The 27,207-nt window shown below is 42.2% G+C and overlaps 1 protein-coding gene across 1 annotated transcript; it reads left to right on the top strand.

Moving 5' to 3' along the window:
• Positions 1-12,762: 12,762 nt before the first annotated feature.
• PENK (proenkephalin) lies at positions 12,763-17,952 on the top strand. The gene is made up of 4 exons (XM_037028582.1): positions 12,763-12,879; positions 12,966-13,022; positions 13,489-13,629; positions 16,950-17,952. Exons 3-4 carry the CDS (start codon positions 13,492-13,494, stop codon positions 17,610-17,612), a joined length of 801 nt encoding a protein of 266 aa, XP_036884477.1. The 5' UTR covers positions 12,763-12,879; positions 12,966-13,022; positions 13,489-13,491; the 3' UTR covers positions 17,613-17,952.
• The last annotated feature ends 9,255 nt before the right edge of the window (positions 17,953-27,207 follow it).

Here is a 27,207-nt window from a genome sequence, read left to right as displayed (position 1 = left end):
GGCATGTGGATGTAGCCTGGAGTCTCCAGTTTAAAGCCTTCAAAATGGACTGTGGTGCCCCTCACCAAAATAACAAATTCCTTCTCTCTCTAGATTATGAATTTTTTAAAATTAAGATAAATCTATCATCTAGTCCAATGAGCCTGGATTAGAGAGATACCTCAAGATTAGAGAGATACCTACTTTCATCCAATCCAATCCAACTAGAGTTCACTCTTGGATCCTTCCTGCCTCTGAGGTTGCTTGTAACTCCGAGCTTCTACTCCTCTGCGATTGTTGTACTAGTCCTGAGAGGCAGCAGCTCCCTGCCCCCTGCATCTGTGTGCCACATTGTTACTTCAGAATCTGCCATTACCCCTCTTTTCTCTCTTTTTTTAGACTTCTCTCCTGAGATAACGCAAGCAAGGATGTGATTTGACATTTATCTTGTTAAGAGAACAATGGATAATTTCAATGCCAATCAAGTGTAGAAAAATGTCCACATCTTTCAAATGAGTCAAGTAATTGTCAAATCACTTCACTCTGCTTTTCAGATATAGCACAAGCTGTGAGAGTCCCCAATTTTAAAATTCTGAGTGCTTTTTAATGGTCTTTTGAGAACTAATCCAAAATGAATTTGATCTTGATAGTGATACCTTTATTCAAAAAACTTTTATTGACTGCATATTATATACAAGTACCTGTGCCTGTACATGGGGAATGAAGACTAGGGATGTCATCTACAGGCTAAGAGAGGAAAAATGCATGATCAATTATAATCTAATGTAGACTAACAATAGTACCTATAAGAGTTTGTCATTCTGTATTAGAGACAAAACAGAACTAATAACAAATAATTGGAAAATAAAAAATAAATAATTGGAAAATAAAAATAATACCATTTGAGAGAGATCAAAATACTTAGAAATAAAAATTACAGATTATGTGCAATAGTTATAGACTTAAAGCTATAAACTATTGCTGAGAAAGGTTAAAGAAGATGGAGTAAATGGCAAGATGAACAATGCTTGGATTGGGAGACACAGTTAAGACATCAATTCTTCCAAAACTGTTCTACAGATTCAATTTATTCCAATCAAAATCTCAACACAATTTTCTGAATAAATTGATGAACTGATTTTAATTTTACATAGAAATGTAAAGAACCTATAATCACTAAAACAATTACAACAGAACAAAGAACAAAGTTGGAGCATTTCAAGATTTTTAATTGGATTTATTGGGGTAACATTGGTTAATGAAATTATGTAGTTTTCAGGTGCACATTCTATAATACATCATCTGTGTATAATATTGTGTGTTCACCACCCCAAGTCATGTTCTTGCACCACCATTTATTCCCCCTTTACACTCTTCTACCTTTTTCCAAACCCCCTTTCCCTCTAGTAATCACCATACTATTATCTAAGTCTAAGAGGTTTTTTGTTTGGGGGGGGGGGTGTTGCTTAATCCCTCCAACTTTTTAACCCAGCCCCCGAATCCCCTCCCCGTGAACAGCTGCCAGTCTGTTATCTGTGTCTATGAGTCTGTTTCTATTTTGTTTGTTAGTTTACTTTTCTTCATTAGATTCCACATATAAGTGAAATCATATGGTATTTGTCTTCCTCTGACTGGCTTATTTCACTTATCATAATACTCTTCAGATTCATCAAGCAGTCACAAAAGATAAGATTTTCTCTTTTTTTATTACTAATTAGTATTCCATTTTGTAAATGTACCAAAGTTTTTATTCACTCACCTACTGATGGGCACTTGAGCTGCTTCCAAATTTTGGCTAGTGTAACTCTGACTGCAATGAACATAGGGGTGCAAATATTCTTTTGAATCAGTGTTTTGGGTTTCTCCAGATATACTGCCAGAAGTAGAAATGCTGGGTCATAAGGCAGATCCATTTTTTACGGTTTTCACATACTGTTTTCCGCAGTGGCTGCACCATCTGCATTCCGACCAGCAGTGCACTAGGGTTCCCTTTTCTTCACATCCTCAACAACACTTCTTGTTTGTTCATTTGTTAATGATAGCCATTCACAGGTGTTTTTAATTTGTATTTCTCTGACGTTAGTGACATTGATCATCTTTTCATGTCTATTGGTCTGTGTGTCCTCTTCAAAAAAGTGCCTATTCAAGTCCTTTGCCCATTTTTACATTGGATTGGGTTTTTTTGGTATTGAATTTTCTAAGTTCTTTATAAATTTTGAATATAACCTCCTTATCAGATGTTTCAGCAAATATGTCCTCCCATTCAGTACCTTGTCTTTTCATTGTGTTAATGATTACCTTTGCTGTGCAAAATCTTTTTAGGTTCATGTAGTTCCATTTTTTTATTTTTTCTTTTGGTTTCCTTGCCCAAGGAGAAACATCAGAAAAAAAATATTGCTATGAGAAATGTCCAAGATTTTACTGTTTATGTTTTCTTCTAGGTTATTTATGGTTTCAAGACTAACATTTAAGTCTTTAATCCATTTTTACTTTACTCTTGTATATGGCATTAGAAAGTGGTCTAGTTTCATTTTTGCACATACCTGTTCAATTTTTCCAGCACCACTTATTGAATGGACTATCTTTACCCCATTGTATGTTCTTGCCTCCTTTGTCAAATATTATTTGGTCATAAAAGAGTGGGTTTATTTCTGGGCTCTCTATTTTTTTCTATTGATCTACATGTCTGTTTTTATGCCAGCATCATGTTGTTTTGATTACTATGGCCTTGTAGTATAGTTTGATATCAGGTAGTATGATCTCTCCAACTTTGTCTTTCTCAAGATTGCTGTGGCTATTTAAGATCTTTTGTAGTTCCATATAAATTTTTGGAATATTTGTTCAAGTTCTGTGAAGTACACCATTAGTATCTTGATAGGAATTCCACTGAATCTGTAGATGGCTTTGGGTAGTATGGATATCTGAATGATATTCATTCTTCCAATCCATGAACAGAATATACTTGAATTTTCTTTGATTTCTTTCTTCAGTTTCTTATAATTTTCCAAGTACAAGTCTTTTACATCTTCAGTTAAATTTATTCCTAGGTTATTTTTCATGATGAAATTGTAAGCTCATTATTGGTGTATAAAAATGCAACGTAATTCTCAATATTCATTTGGTATCCTGCTACTTTTCTGAATTTCGCTATTAGATTTAGTAGTTATTTTACTGGCGTCTTCGGGGTTTTCTATCTACAATATCATGTCATCAGCAAATAACAGTTTTACCTCCTCCTTTATAATTTGGATGCCTCTTACTTGTTCTACTTGTCTGATTGCTGTGGCTAAGCTTCCAGTACTGTGTTGAATAAGAAAGTGGACATCCCTGTCTTGTTCCTGATATTAATGGAAATGCTCTTAATTTTTCCCATGGAATATGGTATTTGTTCTGGGTTTGTCATATGTAGCTGTTATTAATTTGAGGTATGTTTCCTCTAATCTCACTTTGCTGAGAGTTTTTATCATAACTGAGCATTGGATTTTATCAAATGCTTTCTTTTAAACCTATTAATATGATAATATATTTTTATCCCTCATTTGTTTATGTGGTTAATCATATTTATTGATTTGCAGATATTATACCAGCCTTGCATCCCCAGAATATATCCCACTTGATCTTGGTATATAATCTTTTTAATGTATTGCTGGATCCAATTTGATAATATTTTGTTGAGGATTTTAGCATATGTGTTCATTGGGGATATTGGCCTACAGTTTTCTTTCTTTATAGTGTCTTTTTCTGGTTTTGGAATTAGCATAATGCTAGCCTTGTAAAATAAAGTTGGGAATCTTCTCTCTTATTGACTATTTTGAAGTAGTTTGAGAAGAATAGGTATTAGTTCTTCTCTGAATGTTTGGTAAAACACCTGGGAAGCCATCTGACCCAATACTTTTGTATTCTGGGAGATTTCTTTTATCCTTTCTATTGAAATTATTGGTTTGACACTGGTTAACAAAATTACATAGGTTTCAGGTGTACATGTTGGGAGTTTTTTTTCTATTACTGCTTCAATTTCATTAGCTGTGATCTTTCTATTCAGATTCTCTGAGTCTTCCTGATTCAGTTTTGAAAGATTGTATGTTTCTAGAAATTTATCCATTTCATCCAGATTGTCCAAAGCATTGGCATATAGTTGTTTGTAATATTTTCTTACAACCCTTTGTGTGTTGATGTCAGACACTGCCTCTGACATTACCCTGGTGTTCACCAGATTAAAATAGGTTCCAACTTGGTGCCAGTGCTGTGTCTGAGACCACCCAGCAAATGTCTCAGGGTACACCAAGTCCGGTTGTCTCCCACTGGCTGCTCACACACCTTTGTGATGTGGCAGGATCTCGGAGTCACCAGTGTGAGGCAAGCACAGTTTGTCATTCACAAACAGACCAATATTTGTCCTTGTGAAGAAAGGACTCTGCACCACTCAGGCATTGGGAAAAAGGAGAGCCACAGAACTCAGTCTGTCCCAGATTCTGTGAGAGCCTGATCTCAGCAGGGTAGGGCCACCAGGAGTGGGGAAGGAGAAGTGCCAGTCAGGCTTGGGGGAAGGTAAGAGGAGTCGTCACCACCCTGGAACCACACGACTCCGTCTGTCCTGAATTCTGCCCAAACCTCATCATGGCAGAGCCACCAGGAGTAGGACTAAGAAGGATAGGGTTGCCGGAAGCCCGGAGAGTGGGGTTAGCAGATCTCCACCAATGGTGAGGCACCAGTCAGGTTTGTGGAAAAGTGGGGGAATGATCCCCACCCCAAAGCCACACAGCTCAGTCACTGAGTCAGCCCAGACCTCTACAGCATGGCTTAGGCAGCTAACTCCTCAGCAGGGGCACAATTCCACAGGATGGGGTGACAGGAAGTCCAGAGAGGGGAGCTATTGCACTCCTGCAAGCTGATGTCACATGGAAGGAAGTGATCCACCTGCGAAAGAGTGTGTCTGCTGTGTGAAAGGTGACTCAGGACAGTTATCCTGGTGGCTGTCCCTTCATCTCTCTTCCCAGAGCCACAGACCCCAGACTGTCTTCACATGACTCTAGTCCACTCTACCCTAACTCTGCCCAAGCCCAGGGTGAACACTGGCCCTTTAAGAGGGCACCTCGGTCTCTAGTACACTCCTATGTTTCCCTGGAGGATACTCCCTGCTGATTTGCACAGCCAGCTGTTGCATGGGTGGCTCTTCCTGTCTTCCTGTCTCTGGGAAACCCCTCACAGCTGAGGTGTCCCTCCAGGATATCAGCTGCCTCCCATGGGAGCAAGGCCAACTCTTTTCACATCTTCACCTTTCTTATCCATCTCAGTGTGGCTTCTTCTATAAGTCCTTTGTCACAGACTTCAGCTAGTCTTCAGTTAGTTATTAAGGTTGATTGCTCTATATTTTTGTTGTAATTCTGTTGTTTTCCTAGGAGGAGGTAAGTGTAACATCCACCTTCTCTGCCACCACCTTAGATTGACCATCTTAAAATTTAATGTAAAGCTACAACAATCAAGATCATGTTAAGGATTAGTATAAGGATATACATTATTGATCAGTGGAACAGAGAATCTAACAAAGAATTCAAAAATATGTTCACACATAGATGTTAAATTGATTTTTGAACAAGTTGCCAGGATAATTCAATGTGAAAGGAATAGCCTTTAAAATAAATAGTACTATAACTCTGGATATTCATTTTGAGAAAAAAAAAAAGAACTTTGGTTATTATCACAGATATAAATATTAACTTGATATATAGCAAAGACCTAAACATAACAACCAAAACTTCTAGAAGAAAACATGAAAGTGTTTTCACAAACTTGAGGTAGGAAATATTTCTTAGATTAGACACAAATCTTCTCCTTTCAAAAGACATGTTAAGAAAATAAAAAGGTAAGCTTGACCCTGGATGAAAATGTTTACATTACCTACTTATGACAGAAGACTTGTATCCAGAATATATAAAGATCTCTGATAATTCTATCATAAAAAATAAACAACCAGTAAAATATTTGAATTGATATATTATTTTAAAAGATATGAATGATCAAAAATCATATGAAAAGAAGCTCAACATCATTAGCCATTGGGGAGATACAAATCAGAATGGCTAAATTTAAAATTAAAAAAGAATGATTTCCAGATGGCTAAATTCACTGACAGTGAATACAGGAGCAAGGGCATATTTAAAGAAGAGATGAGTGAAGGAGTTCGACAGAAAAGTCTGAGCCGCCCAGAGCGTACACACTTGAATATACTCGTGGAGACAGAGGAGGGACCTGAGCTGAAGGCAGAGATTTGGGAATAATTGGTTTATAAATGAGAGATAAAATCTTATAATGAAGAAGTTTTTCCAAGCAAAATGTGTAACTTCAGATGAAGCACAGGAAAAATCTATATAGAACATCACCATTTAAAAGACAGAAGGAGAAGGAAAATTCCAAGAAATAGAGTTAGAAGGAACAACCAAAAAAAAAAGAGAGAAAAAGTTTTGAGAATTCCTAGAAAGAGAGAATGGACAATGGTGCCCAACACTGCAGCTATAACAAGTAATATAAAGACTGAAAAGAGCTTCTTGGATTTTTATCTAAAGGATCATTGCTGACTTTAACAAGTATGGTTTCCCTGGAGAGGTAAGAACAAAAAGCAAAGTGGCAGTGGAGGGAGGACTTCACAGGAGATGAAGAAGGGCCAACAGAGAATTTATACCAGCCTTCAACAACCAGAACTCCGAAGACAGCGTTTGGACAGAGCGGGGCAGGGAGAAGAATGATTACAGATTCAGGAAGGTGCTCTTTTTTTAAGTGAGAGGAAAACAACCAGTTTTATGATTATGAGGGTAAATGAGGACTAAATACCAAAAGAAGCAAAAACTAATACAAGTGAGAAAGGAGTACTCAGAGACACAAACATCCTCTGGGTTTTGGGGGATGATGTCAAATGCAAAATCAAACACAATGGAACTGGAAGAAGCAAATACATTTGAGGTCCTATGGCAAGAAACTGAAGAACTTGCCTCAGTAAATGTCCACTGATTAGCAAATGAAAGTGTGTGTACCCCTCTAGGGGAGGATGATGGACTGGGACTAACACAACTAACGCGTGTTAGTTCCTAAACACACGTTCTGCCTTATTCCCCCATGTTCTCGGAGGGATATGAAGTTGCACACACACACACACACACACACACACACACTGTGCACAAGGAGCAAAAACACTTCTCACCCCATCGCTGGACAAACCTTCTTTGGGGCATCCAGCTTGCTAGTAAGCTCACTATGGGACTGGACATTGCAGAGGAAAGGGGGTCTTGTGGGAGTCAGTGCCGTGGGTGTCACCTGCTCTAAGTGACCAGCTGCCTTCCCGCAGCGCCCTCCTACCACCCGGAGTGGTTGAGCAATCTCCTTCTCTCCTGCTTTATGCCCAGTGTCCCCTGCCCCACGCACTGGAGGCTTCCCACATCAGATCAGCTTCCCATTCACACCGCCTTGCACTCTGACAGCTGTCTTCCTTGATAGACTCCCTCCTATCTCTACCTCGCCCTAGGACTTTCTTTCCTGCTTCTCCACTCATTCCAACCCTGCCCTTCTAAGAAACCTCCAAGTGCCCTGATGCAGGTACCTCCACTACATCTTACCTCCTCTAATTTTCTCTGCCATCTGCGGAAACACTGGAGATTAGTGCTGCACAATGTATCCCAAGTAAAATAGCAACTGATACGATTCTGTGCCATCTACAAGTCCTCTTTTCTAGCCATATCTTATTATATTTTTATGAAACAGCCTGCTACCTGCAGTAATTATAAACTGGTCTGTCATTATAATTTTTAATTTGGAGCACTGTGGTTAAACAGCCTGCCTCCTTTAACCATTATCAAAATAGATAATGTTTCCATTATCTGAATACTCCACTAAGGCTACCAGATCACTGTTCCAAACATAAGAGGCCAAGAATATGACAATCCAAGAAATGAGAAAAAAAAAAACAGCTTGCCTTGGAAATTCCAGTTTAACACAGCACAGTAAAAAGTGTCATTAATGTAAGTTGAATACCTACACATTATATAAATATTATATATACATATTATATATAATATGTATACATACACATATTATATATATATATATCTTAGTTTTATTTAAGCCAGGCAGCAAATCAATGTGATTGGTTTTATTTTCCCCATTGTATAGGTGAGAAAAATGAGGCTTAGAGATGAACGTTCCAAAGTTTACCTACTCAAATGATAAAGAAACAGAAATTAACATTAGCATAATCTGATCCTAGACTCTTCATACCAAAATCCTTGTATTCCCTCTCACATCTTGTCAGTTTCTAGAATACCTTCCCTGGATGGATTTTCAAAAGATATATGCACACAAAGTAATACCTTGGGCTAGGCTCTAATGTTTGTACACAACAAAGTCGACCAATGAGAGGAATTGTGGAGTTAGAAGGGAATGCTATCTAAAGAGGTCTAGCTCATTCTCTATACAGTTTTATGACACTCTGACTTTGTGAGCCCATCCCGTGGATATGGGAGCTATGGAAGAACCAGCTACAAGAAGGGGCGTAGTTCCTAAACACAGCCCTGCCGAGTGCCCGTGATGTGAAGCTCTGCGCTGTGGCCCTATGCAGAGGAGCCCGCTCTGGAAGCTGGGCACCTGGAGCCATCACATTTACTACAGTGAGTACTTGTTGCTCAGAACGTGTTTAGAAATCCTGGAAGAGCCCCCATTGTGGAAATTGTTTCCTTGTTAAATATTTTCATTCAATCAATGAATATTCTGCCTTCTCTTCAGGTCTTATGGATGGGATCTAACATTTGATTTGGGCAACAACAACAACAAAAAAAGATCAAAGTCAAGTTATTACATAAGGTTTAGGTCCAAAGAGGCAATACAATTTTTTGACAGGATTGGTTCTCTGATGTGGCTATTAAACTCTTTCAAGCAATTCCAAAAGTCATTTCTAAAAACCAAGCTGCTGGAACAATCCACTGTTGGTTGGTCCACAGTTCTATCTTCTCTTAATCTAATGAGACATAATGGAACTTGTTTTTTTCATGGTCTAATTACCTATGCTTAATACTGAAATGTATTGTCCCCTGAAAGCCTAAGGCAACACTGAGCAACCCTATTTTAATTTAAGTTTACAGCAACACACACACACACATACTATGTTTAATATACTTAGTTTGGTTTCCCCTTCCCTGCTTCCCTTATTTTTGTTGCTGTTCCCTCTCTCTCTCTCAAACACAGTGACACATATTTTATTATTTAAACTTTTAGGAAACTTTGTATCAGGTTACTTTTTCTTTCAAAGGGTTTATTTTGTTGGCTGGATTTTGAGAGTAAAGATATATCAGCCCTCACTTTCCTTAAAATGGGGATTTGTCTCACCATAAAAACCTCTCCTTCCACCCAATTTCCCCATCTCTGCTCAGGTACTCTGAGCCAGTCAGAAGAAGAATCAAGTGATACTTCACTGTAACATCCCAAGCTCGCCAAATCTTGTCCTGTGAAGTGCGTACTTTAGATTGTAACTGAAAACAGGCAAGTTTCCCCTGCCTCTGGCACGACTCCAAACACTGGAAATTTTAGAGTGTGCTGTTTTATGGTGAAATGTTACACAATCCCCAGAGTGCAAAATGGCCATGTTCTCACTACTGCTGTGTTAGGGAGAAAGGAGCAGAGGGAAATCGGGTTCCAAAACAAAGTGCGTGCATTTGGATAGCAGGAAGGTGAGGGAAGAGAGGAATGGACACCTGAACAACTTTATTCAATGCAGGAATCTCCCAACCTGGAGGTGAAGAAAAACGACACTGAAAAGACTTCTTAAATCTCTCGAACCGGCTGACAGAACACCTAGGAACTGAGTGAAACATCACCCACCATTGGAGCGTGAAAAGCCTCATTACTTGTTCTCTGAAATAAAACCCTTTTGTCTGACCCGAGGATCAGAAGAAGGCAAGGTCTTGATTTTGATCTGGGAATCAGAATTCTCTGGATTAAATGCTTTAAGAGAAGCTTCCCTTCCCTTTTTGGAGTCTCATTTCTAGAGTAGCTTTTTCTCCCAGAAGGATATTATGAAACTTATTTGTTCTCCATAAACACTTAAAAGGTCATGAAAAGGTAAATTACCTGCAACCCACTGCCATCTTTCAAATATAAAGAAATGAACACAAAAATGTATACCGTTCACCCCCAGGGGAGATTGGGCAAGTGGCGGGAAGGCATCCTCACTGGTTAGGGTATGCAAACAAGATCGACCTCTCACCACTCACTCGCTCCTTCGGCCAGTCAGCCAACACACATTTACCCAGCAGCCAACATGTTCCAATTACTCGAGCAGGTGTTGTGGCACTAAGCGCCCTAGCACTACTCCCAGGGGAAGGCCCTCCCTTTCTCTCTCCCCTGACATTTAAAAAGCCCCTGAGAAAGATGCAGATTCACCCAGAGAAACTAACTCGGAGCAAGCATTCATTTAATTGCTGCAACAGAAATAAACCAGACCCGAGGTGGGTACCTCCAGTGAGGAGGAATGGGGGGACCTAGTTCTGCCACTGTCTGGGCCTGTCACTTGGATGTCCCTTGGACGCTCCAGCTTCGGTTTTCCCATACACAGAAAAAGGGTGGAAATAATTATCCCTGGGCCTCGTCCAGCGTTAAGCCTCTACTTTTCCAAGATTCTAGGGAGCTTGTTTCCTGTCCAGCACTGTGTACCCTAAGGGATCATCTCTCTCTCTCTCTCTCTCTCCCTCTCTCTCTCTCTCTCTCTCTCTCTCTCTCTCTCTCTCTCTCTCACACACACACACACACACGTTTCACCCTCTTGCCCCTGATCCCTTATTACTGATTGTGTGTTTAAAGTTCTCAGGGTGATCCCACGTATGCAAGTGCTCAGAACAATTTTTCTTTCATTTTAGACAGGATTTATTCGTGCACTCCTTTACTACTGAATACTGCAGTGTAATTGGCTGCCTTTACAAAGTCTGGGCTTCGAGGGGACATCTCAAGTACAGATTTCAGTTCTCCTTTTCTTTGGGGACAGGGTAAGTACCTGGAGAGGACACATCAGCCCCTGATGTGAAGAGTTTAAAATGTCAGCTTAAAATGTCTAAGGGGAAACAATGCTTTCCTGGCAAGATGTCTTAGGACTATGCTGGGTATTCTGTCGCCCCACCCTCGCGCCTGTTTTCCCGGCCGACTACGAGGATGCCCCAGCCCGGAAGGCAGGCGAGGCCAGTGGTGCTCGGGGGCCACCCCAGGTGGGCGTCCGAAGCCCGTACTCTGAGACCCGCTACGGGGGAGCACCCAAACCTGCACGGGAGAGCGCTGCCCTCTAGCGAGCGGAGCGGGAGACGCAGCGCGACCCGAGCTTCCGGGAGGGGAGCCCTGCGACTGTGGGTCCCCACGAAGGTTGAAGCAGTGGTCAGTCCTTTGCAGGGGGCGCTATGGCTGGGAAAGCCCTGAGACCCTTTCTCTATGTATGTATGGGCTTTGGGACTGTTTGTGGTTGCCCTGTGAGGCCAGGAGAGATAGATAAATGCAAAGACAGATGGATAAACAGATGTATGCTGGGTAAGCGATAAACAAACGGGGAGGCAGCTGGATGACAGCTTATTAGTAATAAACACGTTTTTGGAGCTTGCTACGTGCCGGGCACCAGGCTAAATGTGTTTGTCCATTATTTCACACGCGTACCTCCGGAACCCTATGAACCGCAGGTTACCTCTGTCCCTATTTTCCACATGGAGCAACTGAGTCCTTAGACAAGTTTGCCTCGTAGCAATTTTCCGTTGAGCTAGAAAGTGGCAGAGCGGGTCTCAATCAAGAGCTCCCGCCTCCACCGCGGGCTCTCAGCCCCCTCCCTGCCAAGGGGCTTTGCTTGCCCCGAGCCCCGGACGCTGCAGGTCCCTCGTCGCTCCCAGGGCACGACGGTCCTGCAGGCGTACCGACTGCGCACCCGCCCCGGCACCGCCTCGTGCTCCTCAAACACCCGCAGGGACACCTTAGCTGCGCGCCGGAGGTGGCGAGCGCGATTTGGAAGACTGCCCGGGACGCGGGGAGAGGCGGGCGCCACCACCACCCCCTACCCCGCCCCGACCCCCGCAGCGGCGGAACAGCGTGCAGTTCCCCGAGGCGCTCCGCTCCAACGCCTGGGCTTGGCAGGGTCCGCGCTCCGCAAGTGGTCTCACTCACGCGAAAGGGGAAAGCTCAGTCCTGAGATTTAATTTAAGATTCCCGGAAAGTCTCTATCGTTTAACCATTAACTGAGCGCCTACTGTGCGCCTGGCGCTGTGAGGTGTCACAGAAAGGAACTCGGAGACTAGTGAGGGACAGACAGGTCGGTAAATAACGACTTTCGGGACGGCGGTGCTTCGTGCCCCCCGCAACCTCGACGGCGCCCCGGAGGAGGCGAAGAAGGGGCCTGTTCCCCAGCTCGGAAGGTCTCCGGTACTCCAGAAACCTAAATCAGTCCACCTGCCCCTCCTAACGTCCCCACCTCGGCTCTGAACCGGGAACGCGCACCCCAGGGAATGCAATTTCAGTGCCCTTAGCTGCGGGGATTTGATTTCATCCTACTCTTTCCCCAAATTTCCTAATTACCTTGGTTTGTCACCTGTCGGCGAGGAAAGCCACAGGCACTCTCCCACACGGTCCCTCCCCACGGGGGGGGGGGGGCGCTGCAGCCTTGCGCGCCCCGGCCGGGGCCGACCCCTCCCGTGCCTGCGTCGGCGGGGGTGGCGTAGGGCCTGCGTCAGCTGTAGCCGGCTGGCGATTGGGGCGCACTCACCTCCTTCGGTTCCAGGCTAATTATAAAGTGGGTCCAGCCGCCGCCAGCCGGAGGACAGCCAGGAGAGGCGAGGCAGGCGCTCGGAGACCTGCAGCCCAGACCGCGGCCCCGCGACGGCACGGACAACCGCGACGGTGAGGCCGGAGCCTGCCTGCGCCCCCGGCGGCTCTTCCCCGACGCCCCTCGCCTGACACCTGCCTTCTTCTCCTCTCCCTTCTAGTGCAGTGGCTGGGACTCCGCTTCTTCCACCACGCTGCGCCACCGGAATAGCGTCAACGTGAGTGAACTTGCCCAGAGCTCGCCTTGGCTGCGCGCCTTTGGGGTCGTCCACCTGCTCTGTTCTGCGTTTCATTGCATGGGGTCCCCAACTTCCTTCCTGTTTGTGCCCCGGGTCAATGTCGCGCCTCTCCAGGCTCCCGCTTTCGCGCATTTGGTGTTTGGCTGTTCCCTCCAGAATCCTGCCCGGAGCAGCAGATGCCCTGGAAGACAGTCCTGGACTGTCCTCCGAGCCCTGGACTCGGAGCGACAGTGCCAACCTGGGAACCTCAAGGCAATCTGAGTTGTCCCCGGGCCTCTCAAAACAGCCTTGGCTGGCCGGGCGGGGACCCAGACAGGAGCGTCCCTAAGAGTTCTTGCTCTCATGTCCAACAAACTCCCGGCTGATACCGTCTCCGCGACGGTCCCTCCGAGGAACCCGCTTGCTTCAGGGCAGACTCCGAGTTCGCGCCCCTCTCTCCCTGCAGCCCATGGCGCGGTTCCTGAGGCTCTGCACCTGGCTGCTGGCGCTCGGCCCTGGGCTCCTGGCGACCGTACAGGCGGAATGCAGCCAGGACTGCGCGACGTGCAGTTACCGCCTGGCACGCCCGACCGACCTCAACCCGCTGGTGAGTGTTAGCGCTGTGGGTGAGCTAGTGGCGGCCACCGCGCTGAGCGTCTTCGGGTCACAATCGGTCCGCATCGCCGCGGCCCGGATCTCTGTTATCTCAGGTCTCCCGACTGTTCCCCTAGGAACAGAGCTGACCCAGGTCCCGCTTTAGCTCTTAGCTTCGGGGACTCGCAACTATCTAGGGCCCGGTAAGGGCAGTCACGTCCCCACACAACCGAGTTCATTTGAACCTCGGGTCTGCGGGAACCCGCGGTGTGCTCTCTTCAGCACCTTGGAGAGCACTAGGTTGTCACCTCACCTGTCCCAAGGAAGATGCTCAGTCACCCCCAACTCCTAACATTCCATGATGGGACCCTTTCACACACAACCACACTCTCATCCTGCCCGCGGACAAGGTCATTTTTTATTAGTGAGATTTAGTAGCCTTTTTTCTGATTTAATTTCTCCAGCGCTTTTAACCTGAGTTCCCTCAAGCCCTTACCCTCACCTGAGAGAGCTGAGGGATGAAGGAGGGAGGGACACAAGGAGAGGAAAGGGAGCGCGCAGTAGACAGGAGAGAAAGAGACCAGCAGCTGTCTCATAGACAAGTGAAGCTGGAATTCAGCTTCTGTGGTGTCTTGAACGTGCTTTTGTGAAACGTGCTTTTCTGCCTATGAAAAAGGCACAGGAGAGGTGTCCAGGCCAGTGTCCAAAGAGGTGGCAACAATGCAAGCATAAATTACACTGGATGGGAGGGGGCGGCGATGAGAACAAAAGTGTTCATTCTAATCATAGTCCATGTGCTCTTGAGTCACCACTGATGCTCCACTGTTCAAAAGTTCCGAATCGGGGGCCCGGGAAGCTTCATTTTCACTAGCTTCTCAATTAAGTATTCTCAATTTGTTGAAATTCTGTGGTGACTTCAACAGCTCCATAAAAAATAATGAAATCATCTGAGGAGGACTCACCCTCCTCCCTGGAGCCTTTGAAGAAACTAAGTTATATAGATGCATAAAACAGGGACAAAAATTAAGGAAAGCATTCAGGTTAAAGGTTTGTTTGTTTCACTTGAATTGCCTGATTTACTCCATTTGATGTGTACATGTGCTAGCATAGCCTTAAAGAGGAGATGAATAATAGAGCTTTATATTTAAATTACAAAAAATGTTGCCTCTTAGATAAGGGTAACTGATTTTGACATTCTACCATGTGAAAGACACTTGTGACTGGCTCTGTGGTGGATGCACAGATATGTCGGCATGCTATGGCTGATGTCCAAACTGAATTTACAGTCAAGGTCTGATATGACCTTGAACCATAGGACACAGAGTGTGATAAACACAACAAAAGATGCATAGACATATAAGGAGCATATAAAGTCTCATCACTTTTTAGTATGGATGAGTTATTCTAATTATTCATCATTTTTTAAGAAACCCTCACATTGAAAAAAATTCTGATAATAGTATACAGAATATTCAACATTGATTTTTGGTAAAGAAATAATTTAAATGAAAATATAATTGACACCTAAACACTTTAATTTTAATGACATTTTGATTTAATTAGATATCAAAAATAAAACAGAATCACTCTAATTATATCATCTTTAAGTTTTTATATATGCATATATTTAATTTTCTTAGACACAAAACTTAAATAATCATTAAGAGTCAATTAAATAAATACATACCCTAAAGAATTTTGTTGCACTAATAAAATACTTTCTTACATTGTTAAAGTATATATCTACTTTATATCAATTAATATACAAAATATGTTTAAACATCAAGAGAGAACCTGTTTTTCCTAAATCAAGGGTCAGTAACCTAGCTTCTATAAGTATACTTCAGAGCACTGTAAAAAAACCCTGAAATGCTCAGAAATATCACATCTTCATGTAATATCAGCACTCTTTATTATAGCCAAATGATTTGCTGAATAGAATTGTTTTTTATTTAATCTTCATTGTATTTTTTCCATTACCATTTAGTCCCCTTTTGCTCCCTTCCGCCCAGCAATCACCACCCTGTCTGTCTATTAGAATACACAGTCTAACTCTCACAATGATTAGAATTTAATTATACAATAAAAAAGGAGTTGTAAATGTATCATTTCTATTTTGTCAGATAACGTGATTTCCATTGGAAACAATATTTTTTCTGTATAACAGTAACTAATTGCTAAGAAAAAGTAACATGAGTAATTTAAACATCAGCATATGTATGATTTCACATTAGGCCTCCATAATTATAAACGTTTGATTCAAGATGATCGAATCAATTCAATCTGGCAATTGATTATAAGTGGTAATTTGTACTTCTCAATCAACACTGCCATTTTTTTCCTCATAACGCTGTTTTAAATGGAATCAATGGCCAATAATTTAGCCCCCAATGAATGAAACAATGAATGAAGACATTCAATGACCAGGTCATTGGAAAAGGCATTATGGGTGTTTTACAGGGCAGCTCCCATCACACAAACAGCTTATGACTAGTTCATATGAATTAAACCATAAAGGTTCAAAAATGGAACCTTGTTTCTCTTTTTCTAATTGAAACTACCTGCAGCCATTGTTTTAATCAATTAAGAGGAAAGAAAAGCAAAGCCTCTACTTTCATCAAATCAGTATGTCATAATGCAAATAATTTATAGAATTTAAATTGAGTTTTTACAATGTCTTTTTTAACTTATTTTGCAGTTGTTTTTCTAAAGATTGAAATGTTTGTGGGAATATTGGATACCATTGCAGGTAAAATAGTAACACAAGGAAGTAAACAAACCTTGTATCGTTAATATAGATTTTATTGGAAAGACAAAGAAGATAGAAGGAATTGGGGGATAATCTCCCTGGTTAGGTAAAGAGGAATTTCTCCTTTTTGGTTGAAACGCTCAAAGTGAAATCAACAATGGAAAATTATCCAAAGAAATTAGATTGTGCAGGAAGCCAATCTGGGTTAAAACTGGGTGGAAAAAAATCTTTTATGATATTGAAGTAGCACGATATTATACAATCTGTTAAAATTCAAAGAAAAATTCTTATTTGTTTCAATTAATTCTCCACAATTTTTCCAAATCAATTTTTCTTTGATTTGCCTGTTCAGTACAATGAAAAGTTGTAATAAGAAAATAAAGATCATTATGTGAGAGTTTTCACATTATAGCAAGTATATTGTGATCCAAACAAATCTCTTTACTTACAAAATCAGAGAATCCTCTTTTAATCCTTACATCAAATTCTTTTTCGTAGCAAGTATATTGTGATCCAAACAAATCTATCTGCTTATTAAAATCAGAGAATCCTCTTTTAATCCTTACATCAAATTCTTTTTCCAGGCTTGCACACTGGAATGTGAAGGGAAACTGCCTTCTCTCAGAACCTGGGATGCCTGCAAGGAGCTGCTGCAGGTGTCCAAACTGGAGCTTCCTCAGGGCAGCACCAGCACCCTCAGAGAAAGCGGCAGGCAGGAGGAGGGCCATTTGCTGGCCAAGAAGTATGGGGGCTTCATGAAAAGGTATGGAGGTTTCATGAAGAAAATGGATGAGCTTTATCCTCTGGAGCCAGAAGAAGAGGCAAACGGAGGTGAAGTCCTTGCCAAGAGATACGGGGGCTTCATGAAGAAGGATGCAGAGGAAGACGACACCCTGGGCAATTCCTCAGATGCCCTGAAAGAGCTGCTGGGGACCGGGGACAACCGTGAGAGCAGCCACCACCAGGAGGTCAGTGAGGTCGAAGATGGGAGCAAGAGATACGGGGGCTTCATGAGAGGCTTAAAGAGAAGCCCCCAACTGGAAGACGAAGCCAAGGAGCTGCAGAAGCGGTATGGGGGCTTCATGAGAAGAGTGGGTCGTCCAGAGTGGTGGATGGATTACCAGAAACGGTACGGGGGCTTCCTGAAGCGCTTTGCAGATTCTCTGCCCTCCAACGAAGAAGGTGAAAGTTACTCAAAAGAAGTTCCTGAAATGGAGAAAAGATACGGAGGATTTATGAGGTTTTAATACCCTTTCCCGTCAGTGACCCCTGGCCCCAGCAAGCCTTTCTCTGTCCCCCAGTGAGAGACTGCCTTGCCAATCGTGTGTTACTGCCATGCGTAGCTTGCATTGTACAGCTGACGGTATTGTCTGAATAACTAACTATACAACCTGAAAGCTCTCATTTCAGGTTCTGTGATCTTTCAAGAGTCTGTAAGCTCAGTATTGGTCTATTGCAGCTGTCTCGTTTTCATACTAAAAGTGTTTGTCACCTTGTCCTTTATTTTTGGCATAATACCAATAAATGCTTACTTATTTATGGATCTAATAAACCCATTACCCCAACTGCATAACATTCTTGCAAGTTTCTTCTTCTTCACAGCCCTCATTCACCTCTGGGTTCCCACAGGAAATCCTAAACACAGAAACAGTCAAACCATCTTCTTCCAACAGAATCATCACCAGCCTCCTTCTCCTCCAATGACTGTGGATGCGCAAACAGTTTTAATTTAATTTCTTATACATAAAATCTTAGAGGAGTAAGCATATTAGAGAAAAATAAAATGTATTTTTACTCTCATACCAGGAAATCAAATACAGGAAGAAAACTAAAAGCCTAGTAAAGAAACTAGCTATTCCATCATATATATGAACATCTATATTTACATCCAGATGTGCACATCTGTTTTCTTCAGCAAAGTATTTTAGTAGTTAATAAGAAATTAAAGATAATTTAGCCCCATTTGAATAAAGGGAAAGCCCAGAAAGGATAAGTAGTTGGCCCACGCCTGCCCTGCAGTTGAAGGATAGAAAGAGAATCGAGGCCCCAAACTCTTTGCTTCCAAGCAATGTCTTTTCCACTCTGATTCTCCATTTCCCGTCCACGTCACTACCAAGAATTGGGAGAACTTGGGACTACGTATTGCTCACTATTACACACGTCTACACCACAGCCACGGTGGGGGCTCCAATACCTGGGGAACAAATATATGAATGAATGAAACAATGAATGAAGACATTCGATGACCAGCTCATTGGAAAAGGCATTATGGGTATTTTACAGGGCAACTCCCATCACACAAACAGCTTATGACTAGTTCGCATGAATTAAACCATAAAGGTTCAAAAATGGAACCTTGTTTCCCTTTTTCTAATTGAAACTACCCGCAGCTAAGCTAACCACTGCCTTTTATCCAGGACGCTCACTCATCATCTCCTCTGTGTTTTCCCCCCAAATCTGAGTTTAGCAGCTCAGAAAAACAGAGGAAGAGTCTCTGAGCTGCACTGCAAGGCCAAGTGCTGCTTTCTGAAGGGGCGGCGCCACTGTCCCAGGCAATCCAACCTTGCCGGGGTTCTCAGGACTGCACCTGGCCCTGCACCACCAGAAGTCCCAGCTCCTCCTGATCAGTGCAAGGGTCCACCGTTCACAGAACCCCACCACCACCTCACTTCCTGACCCTTAGCAAACTGACGTTTTCTTCCAGGCCAGAGCCGTCCTCCTTCTGAACTAGCAGTGCATGGAATGCAGCTGTTTGAAGGAGACCAGGAAGAAGGTGAGAAGAGCAGGTGGCCCTTGGGAATCCGCGTCAGCAGCATGAGGACTGCTGGGGCTGGGACACATCGGAGAGACAGGGTCCCTTCAGCCTCAGCCAATTGTTTCTCTTGGAAATACCAGCCCCACGTGGCCAGACTTTTCCAAAGACTCCTGAAACCTAGATTGTCATGATAATATCCCAAAATTTTAATCTTAGCCATTGGTTCCATTTAAAACAGTGTTATGAGGGGAAAATGGCAGTGTGGACTGAGAAGTACAAATTGCCACTTGTAAAACCAGTCACGGGGATGGAAAGTACAGCACAGGAAACACAGTCCATGGTGTTGTGATAACTGTGTGTGGTGTCAAAGGGCACTGGACTTATTGGGGTGAGCACTTCATCAGTTACATAAATGTCCAATCACCATGTTATACACCTGAAACTAATACACTATTGTATGTCAACTGTGAATTTAAAATAATTTAATAATAAATACACAAGTAAAAAGCTAAATATAAAAAATGAAACAGCGTGGACCAAACAAAACCCATCAGCAAGTCAGATTTGAGAGACATGAGGCTAATCTTTCGAGAAAAACTGTCACTTAACTCTCTCCTCTACATCAAAGGGTTCCTAAACCTTGGAAACAGGAATTCAGACTACACCAGAGACAGTAACAGTCAAATGCCTTCCCTGTCCCTCCTTGATAAATTAATAATAAAATTGTTTTACAATCATCCAACATGTGCACATACTTCATCTCATCAGATATGTTTGAGAAAACACAATTTCCCAATCAAATGAATTCATCATCGTTCCAGTCAAGCACAGTTCTCCATACAGGCGCCCTTTCCTTTCTGTTTTGAGTTAGCTGTGTAGACCCGGCTACAACACAGACGATTGTCTGTCCTTCTATTTCACCATTTGTCACCTCTGCTAAGAGCCCAGTGGTGCCCAGGTGGGACAGTGTTACTCTGGCACTCCCTCTCTCCTGGTGGAGAACAGGAAACCTAGAGACATGCCACAAATGTTTAGGGAGGGAAAGAGGAGGGGACAGGGACAGGGAAATAGGAAAGGAGGGACACAAAGAGGGGCAAAGATGATCAGACAGACAGACAGCTCCTTCTCTTTAGGTGATTGTGAGCTCCCTGCTCCTGCTGAAACACCAAGTGCAGCACAACCCTCAGCACCAGGCAGACCTCAGCAGACCTTAACAGTGTCAGTAGCTGCCCACAAGATGCAGCTCTAAGCCGGCTATATAGGTCTTGGGCGCCCCCAGATATTGCCCATGTTGTCCAGCCTTTGCTTTGAAATTCCATCATTAGACTTTCTGCACCTTTAACTCTAAGGGCTTTGATTTTCAATAATTTCCTATTTAAATTCTGAGGGGCATTTGCCTGAGAGTCACCTGGGATGCTATTTTAAACGCAGATAACTGGTCTCTGTAATACCCAGCGTGTGCTCAACACAGATGTTCTGGGTTCCATAAACAAGGGACGACTAGGGTTAGAACTAGCCTGGGACTAGGACTTAGGGTTAGATGGACTCAGTCCAAGGTAAGAATGAATCGAAGGTGACTTGAGACGGACTCCAGAAAGCTCTGTGTATGCGAACTGGAATGCAGATCAGCCTAACTGCAGGGGGCGCTGCTGCTCCATTCTGGACCTTTTTCTAGTACCTGAGCTCACTCCACACCTCAATTCCGTTCACTTGGGCCTTTCTAATTCTACCTCCAAGCTTGAGTCCTTGCCTGGGTTCCTTCTGAGAGTTAGTCACTCTGTGAACCCTTGTGTGTGAACTCTATGGCCGGGCTGCCTGGGTTAAAACCCCAACTAGCTGAGTGATCTGCAGCCCTCCTTGCCACACTTCCCTCATCTGTGCCTTGTTAGGTTGGTAAACGAGTCAGTATACACAGGATGCAAAAGCCAAGGCTAGCGTGACAGTCGGCACTTACGGAATTAGCTACAGCTCTAGCTCAGAGTCCCAGTTCTTACATGCAGGTTTTCCTGCCCACTGGGTGCTATCACCCTATACCTTTCAAGGTTGAGATAAAGTCTGTGAGCCTCAGTCCTGGTCAGAGCCAGAGAAGACCCAAGAAGAGGGTTTCCTCTTCTACTGATTGTGTACCGTGAGGCAGAAACTATTTGCAGGTTTCTGTTAATACTCATCTTCACTTTCTCAGTTTTCTACTTCAAACATATAAGACCCATGTAATGAAAACGGTATCCAAAAGAGGCATGGAGAGGGAGGGGGTATAAAGGGACTAAATGATAATGAAAAAAACTACAATAAAGATTAAATCAGCCCTAGCTGGTGTGGCTCAGTGGATTGAGCACAGGTCTGTGAAGCAAAGGGTCGCCAGTTCAATTCCCAGTCAGAGCTCATGCCTGGGTTGCAGGCCAGGTCCCACGTAGGGGGCACATGAGAGGCAACCACTTGGTGTTTCTCTCTCACTCTCTCTCCTTCCTGTCCCCTCCCTCTAAAAATAAATAAATAAAATATTTTTAAAAGATTAAATCAAAAATAAATAGATAAAGGCATGAAAAGTCTGAGCTTCGAGCTACAAAGGTTTCTTCTCAGAAGATGGAGGAGGGGTGCACAACTTTGAAACTTTGAATACTGTGAATATCTGTGGGGGTTTTCTTAAAATGCACATAAGCACTTCACATGAATCAGTTCATTCATTCAACAAATAATGGAGCTAGCTTCATGATATCTGATGGAAAACCATTGCCAACTGAGGGAACAGTGAGTGCAGTGCCTCAAGGGGGCATGTGGAGAGAAAAAAGACTTATGACCTCGTGTAGGTGTGGAAAGATATGGAAAGGCCTGTGGGTTTCGATCTAAATGTAATAGAAAACAGTTCGAGGCTGAGAGCAGGCCAGTATCAAGGTAAGCTGCTGTGTCGAAACATCAGTGTCTGCCAAGTAGAACAAATCTCCTCTCCCATTCCTCTGAGAGAAGAATATACTAAGTATGTCATTATTCTACATCCTTCAAAACATCTTGGTTTACCTGGAAATTAAGTTGTATAAAACACTCATGTTTTATAACAGAAATGCAATAATTTTTTTCTTTATCAATTTCTATACCAAAAAAATAGAACTTAAAATGCTCATTCATTGCCTAGCAAATGGCAAACAAACAAACAAAGAAAACATGCAATTGTGTTACTGACCAGCAACCTGTGTCTCTGCAGGCAGGGAAGTGCAAAAATCACCCCAGCAGAGGGAGCTTGGCAGTAGCTTAAACACACTCATCTGTGTCGTGTGCTTACACTTTTTCTTTCAGCATTTTTATCAGGTATAACACATCTACAAAGATGTCCACAAATCATAAGTGTGCTTGAAGCGAACACACCCAGGAATCATCATGCAAGTCAAGAAATAGAACATCACCAGGACCCACCCATGCCCCCTCCACATAACTAGTCTCCCCTCTCCCCACAGGTAACCACATTCTTGACTTCTATCAGCATAGACTAATTTTCCAATTTTGAAATCTTCTATAAAATAAACATACTTTTTCTAACTCTGTGGTTGCCATACGGTATCACATTGCATAACACTGCAAGTTCTGTTCTGTCATTGCTGGAGCCTCCAGTTGATTTCAGTTTTGGGCCATTGCAAATGCTACTGCTCTAAGCATTCTTGGCCGTGTGTCTTATCACCGTGGTGTGTTTCCCTTGGGTACATAACTAAAACTAGATTTTCCAGATCACAGAGTATGTTCAACTCTAGTTTATTATACCAACAGTTTCTGAAGGGCTTGAGCTGATTTGGGCTACTAGACACATTGTATGCTCCACAGATACTTTGGATTGTCAGTCTTTCTTAATTGTAGCCATTCTGTTTTAATTTACATTTCTCCAATTACAAATGAAATCAAGCATCATTTTATATGCTTATTACCATTTCAATATCCTTACTTACTCTTTTGCTTTTCAAATGTATTTTTCAGGTTATAGATCTGAACTATCTTCTGCTCTGTGGTAAATGGCCTTAAATCATGAAATAAGTGCCTAAGTTTTTAAAAACTCCAAAATACCCTCAGGATATTTTATGAGTTTTAAATATGGGTCAGTCATGTCTTAAATATCCCCATTAAAATCAATACAAAACTGCCAATGACCTTGCCCTTAGATTGACCTATTACATTGCTAGCCAAATACTAGATAGGCTGTATGTTGTTCCTACGTGGTCAGGTTCAGTGTTTGGTAGAGCAGCCCTATGCCACTGGTGCCTTTTATTCTCCTGGGTCTTCCTGCAGGCTCCATGGGATTAGTAGAACTGGCAGGTCATCCCAGGACCATCCTCAGGAAGGTGAGGGGGGCAGTCCATTTTTAAGGGGATTCACAAGATTTGTAAATTTTATTGATCAGCTACAGTTTATATTCAATATTATTTTGTATTACTTTCAGGTATACAACATAGTGGTCAATCATACGCCTCACCAAGAGTTCCCTGTGATATTTAGCACCATACATAGTTACTACAGTATTATTGACTATGTGCCCTATGCTGCACTTCCCATCCCCATGACTATTCATGTCACTACTAATTCGTCACTCTTAATCCCTGTTTTCCACCCAGCTCCCAAGCCCCTCCCACCTGGCAAACCTCATTCTGTTCTCTGTGCCTATGAGTGTTTCGGTTTTGTTTGTTTATTTTTTTGTCATTGTTCTTTAGATCCCACATGCATGGTAAGTAAAATCATATGGTGTTATCTTTCCCTGTTGGACTTAGTTCCCTTAGCTTAACACTCTCTGTGTCCATCCATGTTGTGACAGATGGTAAGGTTTCATCCCTTCTTACGGCTGAGTAATATTCCATTGTACACATGTGTCACAACTCTTTTAGCTACTCATCTATTTATGGGGAATTCATAGGTTTTGATGATTGGAACCTTTCAAGGAACTACTTGATGCAGACAGGCACCGTCTTCCCTTCACCAGTAGATACTTTCCTCTCACCTCGCCCTGAGGGGAGAGAAGCCCCTCATGCTCCTCTTTACAGAAGAACCCCACCCCGCAGACCTGGAGGGCCTCTGGCATACTCTCTGCCTGCCACAAATTTGCCTGACCCATGTTAGTAGCAATCTACAGAGAAACTGAAATGGAGAGGGGAAATACAGACATGTGCTGAAAGAGCCAAGGACCCAGAATGCCTCCTTTAATTTATCAGTTGAGTACACCAGGCCCCTGGTAACATTACTTTGTTCAGTGGTTCATTATGTTGATGAGATACTGTAGAAATCCAACACTTGCTTATATCAATTAGCCTGTGGTAAAACTGGTTTATTACACGTAGCTTCACTCAAAGTCACAGGGTTTATCAACAACGTCAAGTGAGGACTTAAAGAGAAGAAGAACTCTTTTAGGAATAGAAAATGGCTAAGAGAAGAAGATAGGTCATCAGAAAGTCATGGAGTTTGAAATGAGCATTGAGGTGATAGGAGACTAAGCTCTTGTTAAAGAATTGGCTGGTAGAGCAAACTTCACATAAATGTGAAATGGGCAATGGAGAACTTACCCCAAAAGTCATTTATTTTCCTTTTCATTGCTTAAGTTATTTGTGGAATAAATATGTACAGAGCATACATTGTATGCCATGCCCTATTCTAGGCCCAGGAGCTGCAGAAAATGAAATGCTGCCCAATTCTTTGTTGTCTCAAAACAGATTCTAATATGTAGAGTGAAACAATAAACAACAAACAAAGAAAGAAGGCAATTTGAGGTAGTTCTAAGTGTTATAGTACTTGTCCTTCAGAGGCATCTGTGGCTTGCCTAGCTAATCACCAAGATGAGGTTAAAAGGGATTATAAGGATGCCGCTGGAGGGCACAGCAATTAATGTTTAATATATAGTTTTTCTTATATATTTATACATATTTATTCTCAACTATGTATATTTTGAGAATAAAATTATCTCCTTCTCTCTTTGCCCATCATCCTCCTCCAAACACGTGCACGTATAAAAAATAAAAGAAAGCAAACGCAGGACTATGTGGTGTTAAGAGTGAAATCCTCTTTCACCTTTAATATTTTCCACAGAAGTAACCACTACTAAATGTTTGGTGTTTACCCCAAGAATTGATGTGGCATTAAGGAATATACACACATGCATGCATGGACACACAGTTTTATTTTTGTTAATATGAACAAACAATGTTACACACACTATTCTGCTACCTTTCTTTTCACTTACTGTTTCCTGGCACTATTTCAACATCAACATAAAAATCTGCCAGTTGTTCTTTAACTACTGCTTGGTATTGGGTGACATGTATGCATTGCTTCTTTTAAAACTCCACTAGCTACTAATTTTTTACACTATAAGCAACACTGAAGTAAACATTCTTTTTAATAGGTGTATTTGCACTCTATACCCTATACTATGTAAAAAGTGTGTGTGTGTAGTTATTGTCAAGCAGAGTACTACAAAATTCAAAAGGACTCTGATCCAAATGGTTTTTAATTTTTTTTATCTCACGGCACACATAAACTGATTCCTAAAATTCTGCAGCACATCCCAAAATATATTTTTTGCCAATATGACACTGGACGTCTATTGTTGTGTTGGCTGTTTTCATTTTTTTACCTGACAATCTAAGGGGAAAGGGGTCCATTTACCTGACTAAATAGTCAAATGTTACATGTTTTAAAAATTCTTGCAGCACACCTGCCGCAAATCACCTCTCTAAACACTTCTGCCCATTACACGAGTATCAGAGTCACCAATGAAAACACAATGCAGTCAATCACTGGATGGAAGGAAAAGTGGTCTATTTACACAGAGAAGAAACAGGGTCAGATCAGCTTCAATAGCAGCCCCCCATGGCCAGCAGGTCTCACGCCAAGGCCAGCACAAGACAATTCACCTACCTTCACCCCTTTCGTGTGGCAATAGAAGGGACTCTGTCTTCTCCCCTCAGAGGACAGATTTAGCAGTGGGGTTGGCCAGGTGTCATATTGCACACACCACACTTTAAGCAGGAACAAAAGAACACTCATTAGACGTAAAACAAGGAGGGCTTTTCCCACACAAGGTGATAGACGCAGCACAGGCCTGTTGGTGCTTCCTCACTTGGTAAGGAAGTGCACCAAGCTCAAGACCCATTCTGAGTGGGAAGGGGGTCCAACTACCCCTCCCGAGACTATATTTTCCAACAGTAGCATATTGTTCAACTTATGCTATTATGCTATTATGGCAACTATTCCATAAGATCAACTCCTGAAAGTGGAATTCTTGGGTCAAAGGATATGCATATTTAATGTTTTATGGTTATTGCCATATAACTTACAAAAATATCACACCAATTTATCCCCATCTACAATACATATGAAATCTGTTTGATCATTTTTCTTTCTTATTGATTTATAGGTAATCTTTTAACATATTATACTAAATAATTCCTTTTTCTGTATGCATTGAATTATGTAATTTAAAAGTTGAAGCTTTTCATTATTGTATATCTTAAGCTATAAATGGAATGCCTCAAATTATAAGTCTGGAAAAAAGCTCTGGAATTAAATTTTTCTTAAAACTCTAGAAGCCATATAATTGTGCTTTATGTGGGAAATTACTCCAAGGAGAAAACAAGTCTAAATGTCTCCTGGTGATAGACTTGATGTTAAATCATCCTTGGTATGATATTACAAAAAATGTTGAATCTTTTGAAAGCTGGAATACATCACATGGACATTGTTTGTGCACCAATAACCTCATAAACAAGCTGTCAGCCACTAATCCATGCATTCGCGTATTGACCCAAGCAGCTTTCCAGAACTGTACATGGTCTAGTAACAGCTGCCATAATGAACAGACAACACAGAGCCTTTGAACAGAAAGATGCTGAGCCCTGAAAAGAGGGCCAAGGGAGACTGTTGGATGTGATCTAGGATCTCTAAATCGGAGCCTGTAATCCTCCCTGAAGCAGCATAAGAAGATTCGTCCAGTTGAAATTCTTCTATAGATGAAAGTCTCCAAATGAAAAAACAAACAACTAAATTTTATGTGATTTGACTTCTTGCTGTACGGAGTCTTAGAAGATAGTCTAGCAAATTCAAAACCTCTATGGAATTTTATC

Source organism: Sturnira hondurensis, unplaced genomic scaffold, assembly GCF_014824575.4.
Source record: "Sturnira hondurensis isolate 20B ecotype Veracruz unplaced genomic scaffold, ASM1482457v3 Scaffold0020080, whole genome shotgun sequence".
In the NCBI taxonomy this organism is placed as follows: Eukaryota; Metazoa; Chordata; class Mammalia; order Chiroptera; family Phyllostomidae; genus Sturnira; species Sturnira hondurensis.
Note: the sequence above shows the minus strand (reverse complement) of the source record. Positions and strands in the feature narration are given on the sequence as shown.

What these genes read in the sequence shown, in the direction of transcription:
- PENK (XM_037028582.1), top strand. Translation starts at nt 13,492, where the DNA reads ATGGCGCGGTTCCTGAGGCTCTGCACCTGGCTGCTGGCGCTCGGCCCT. An exon ending in CGACCGACCTCAACCCGCTG is followed by an intron (nt 13,630 to 16,949) that starts GTGAGTGTTAGC and finishes TTCTTTTTCCAG; the next exon opens with GCTTGCACACTGGAATGTGA.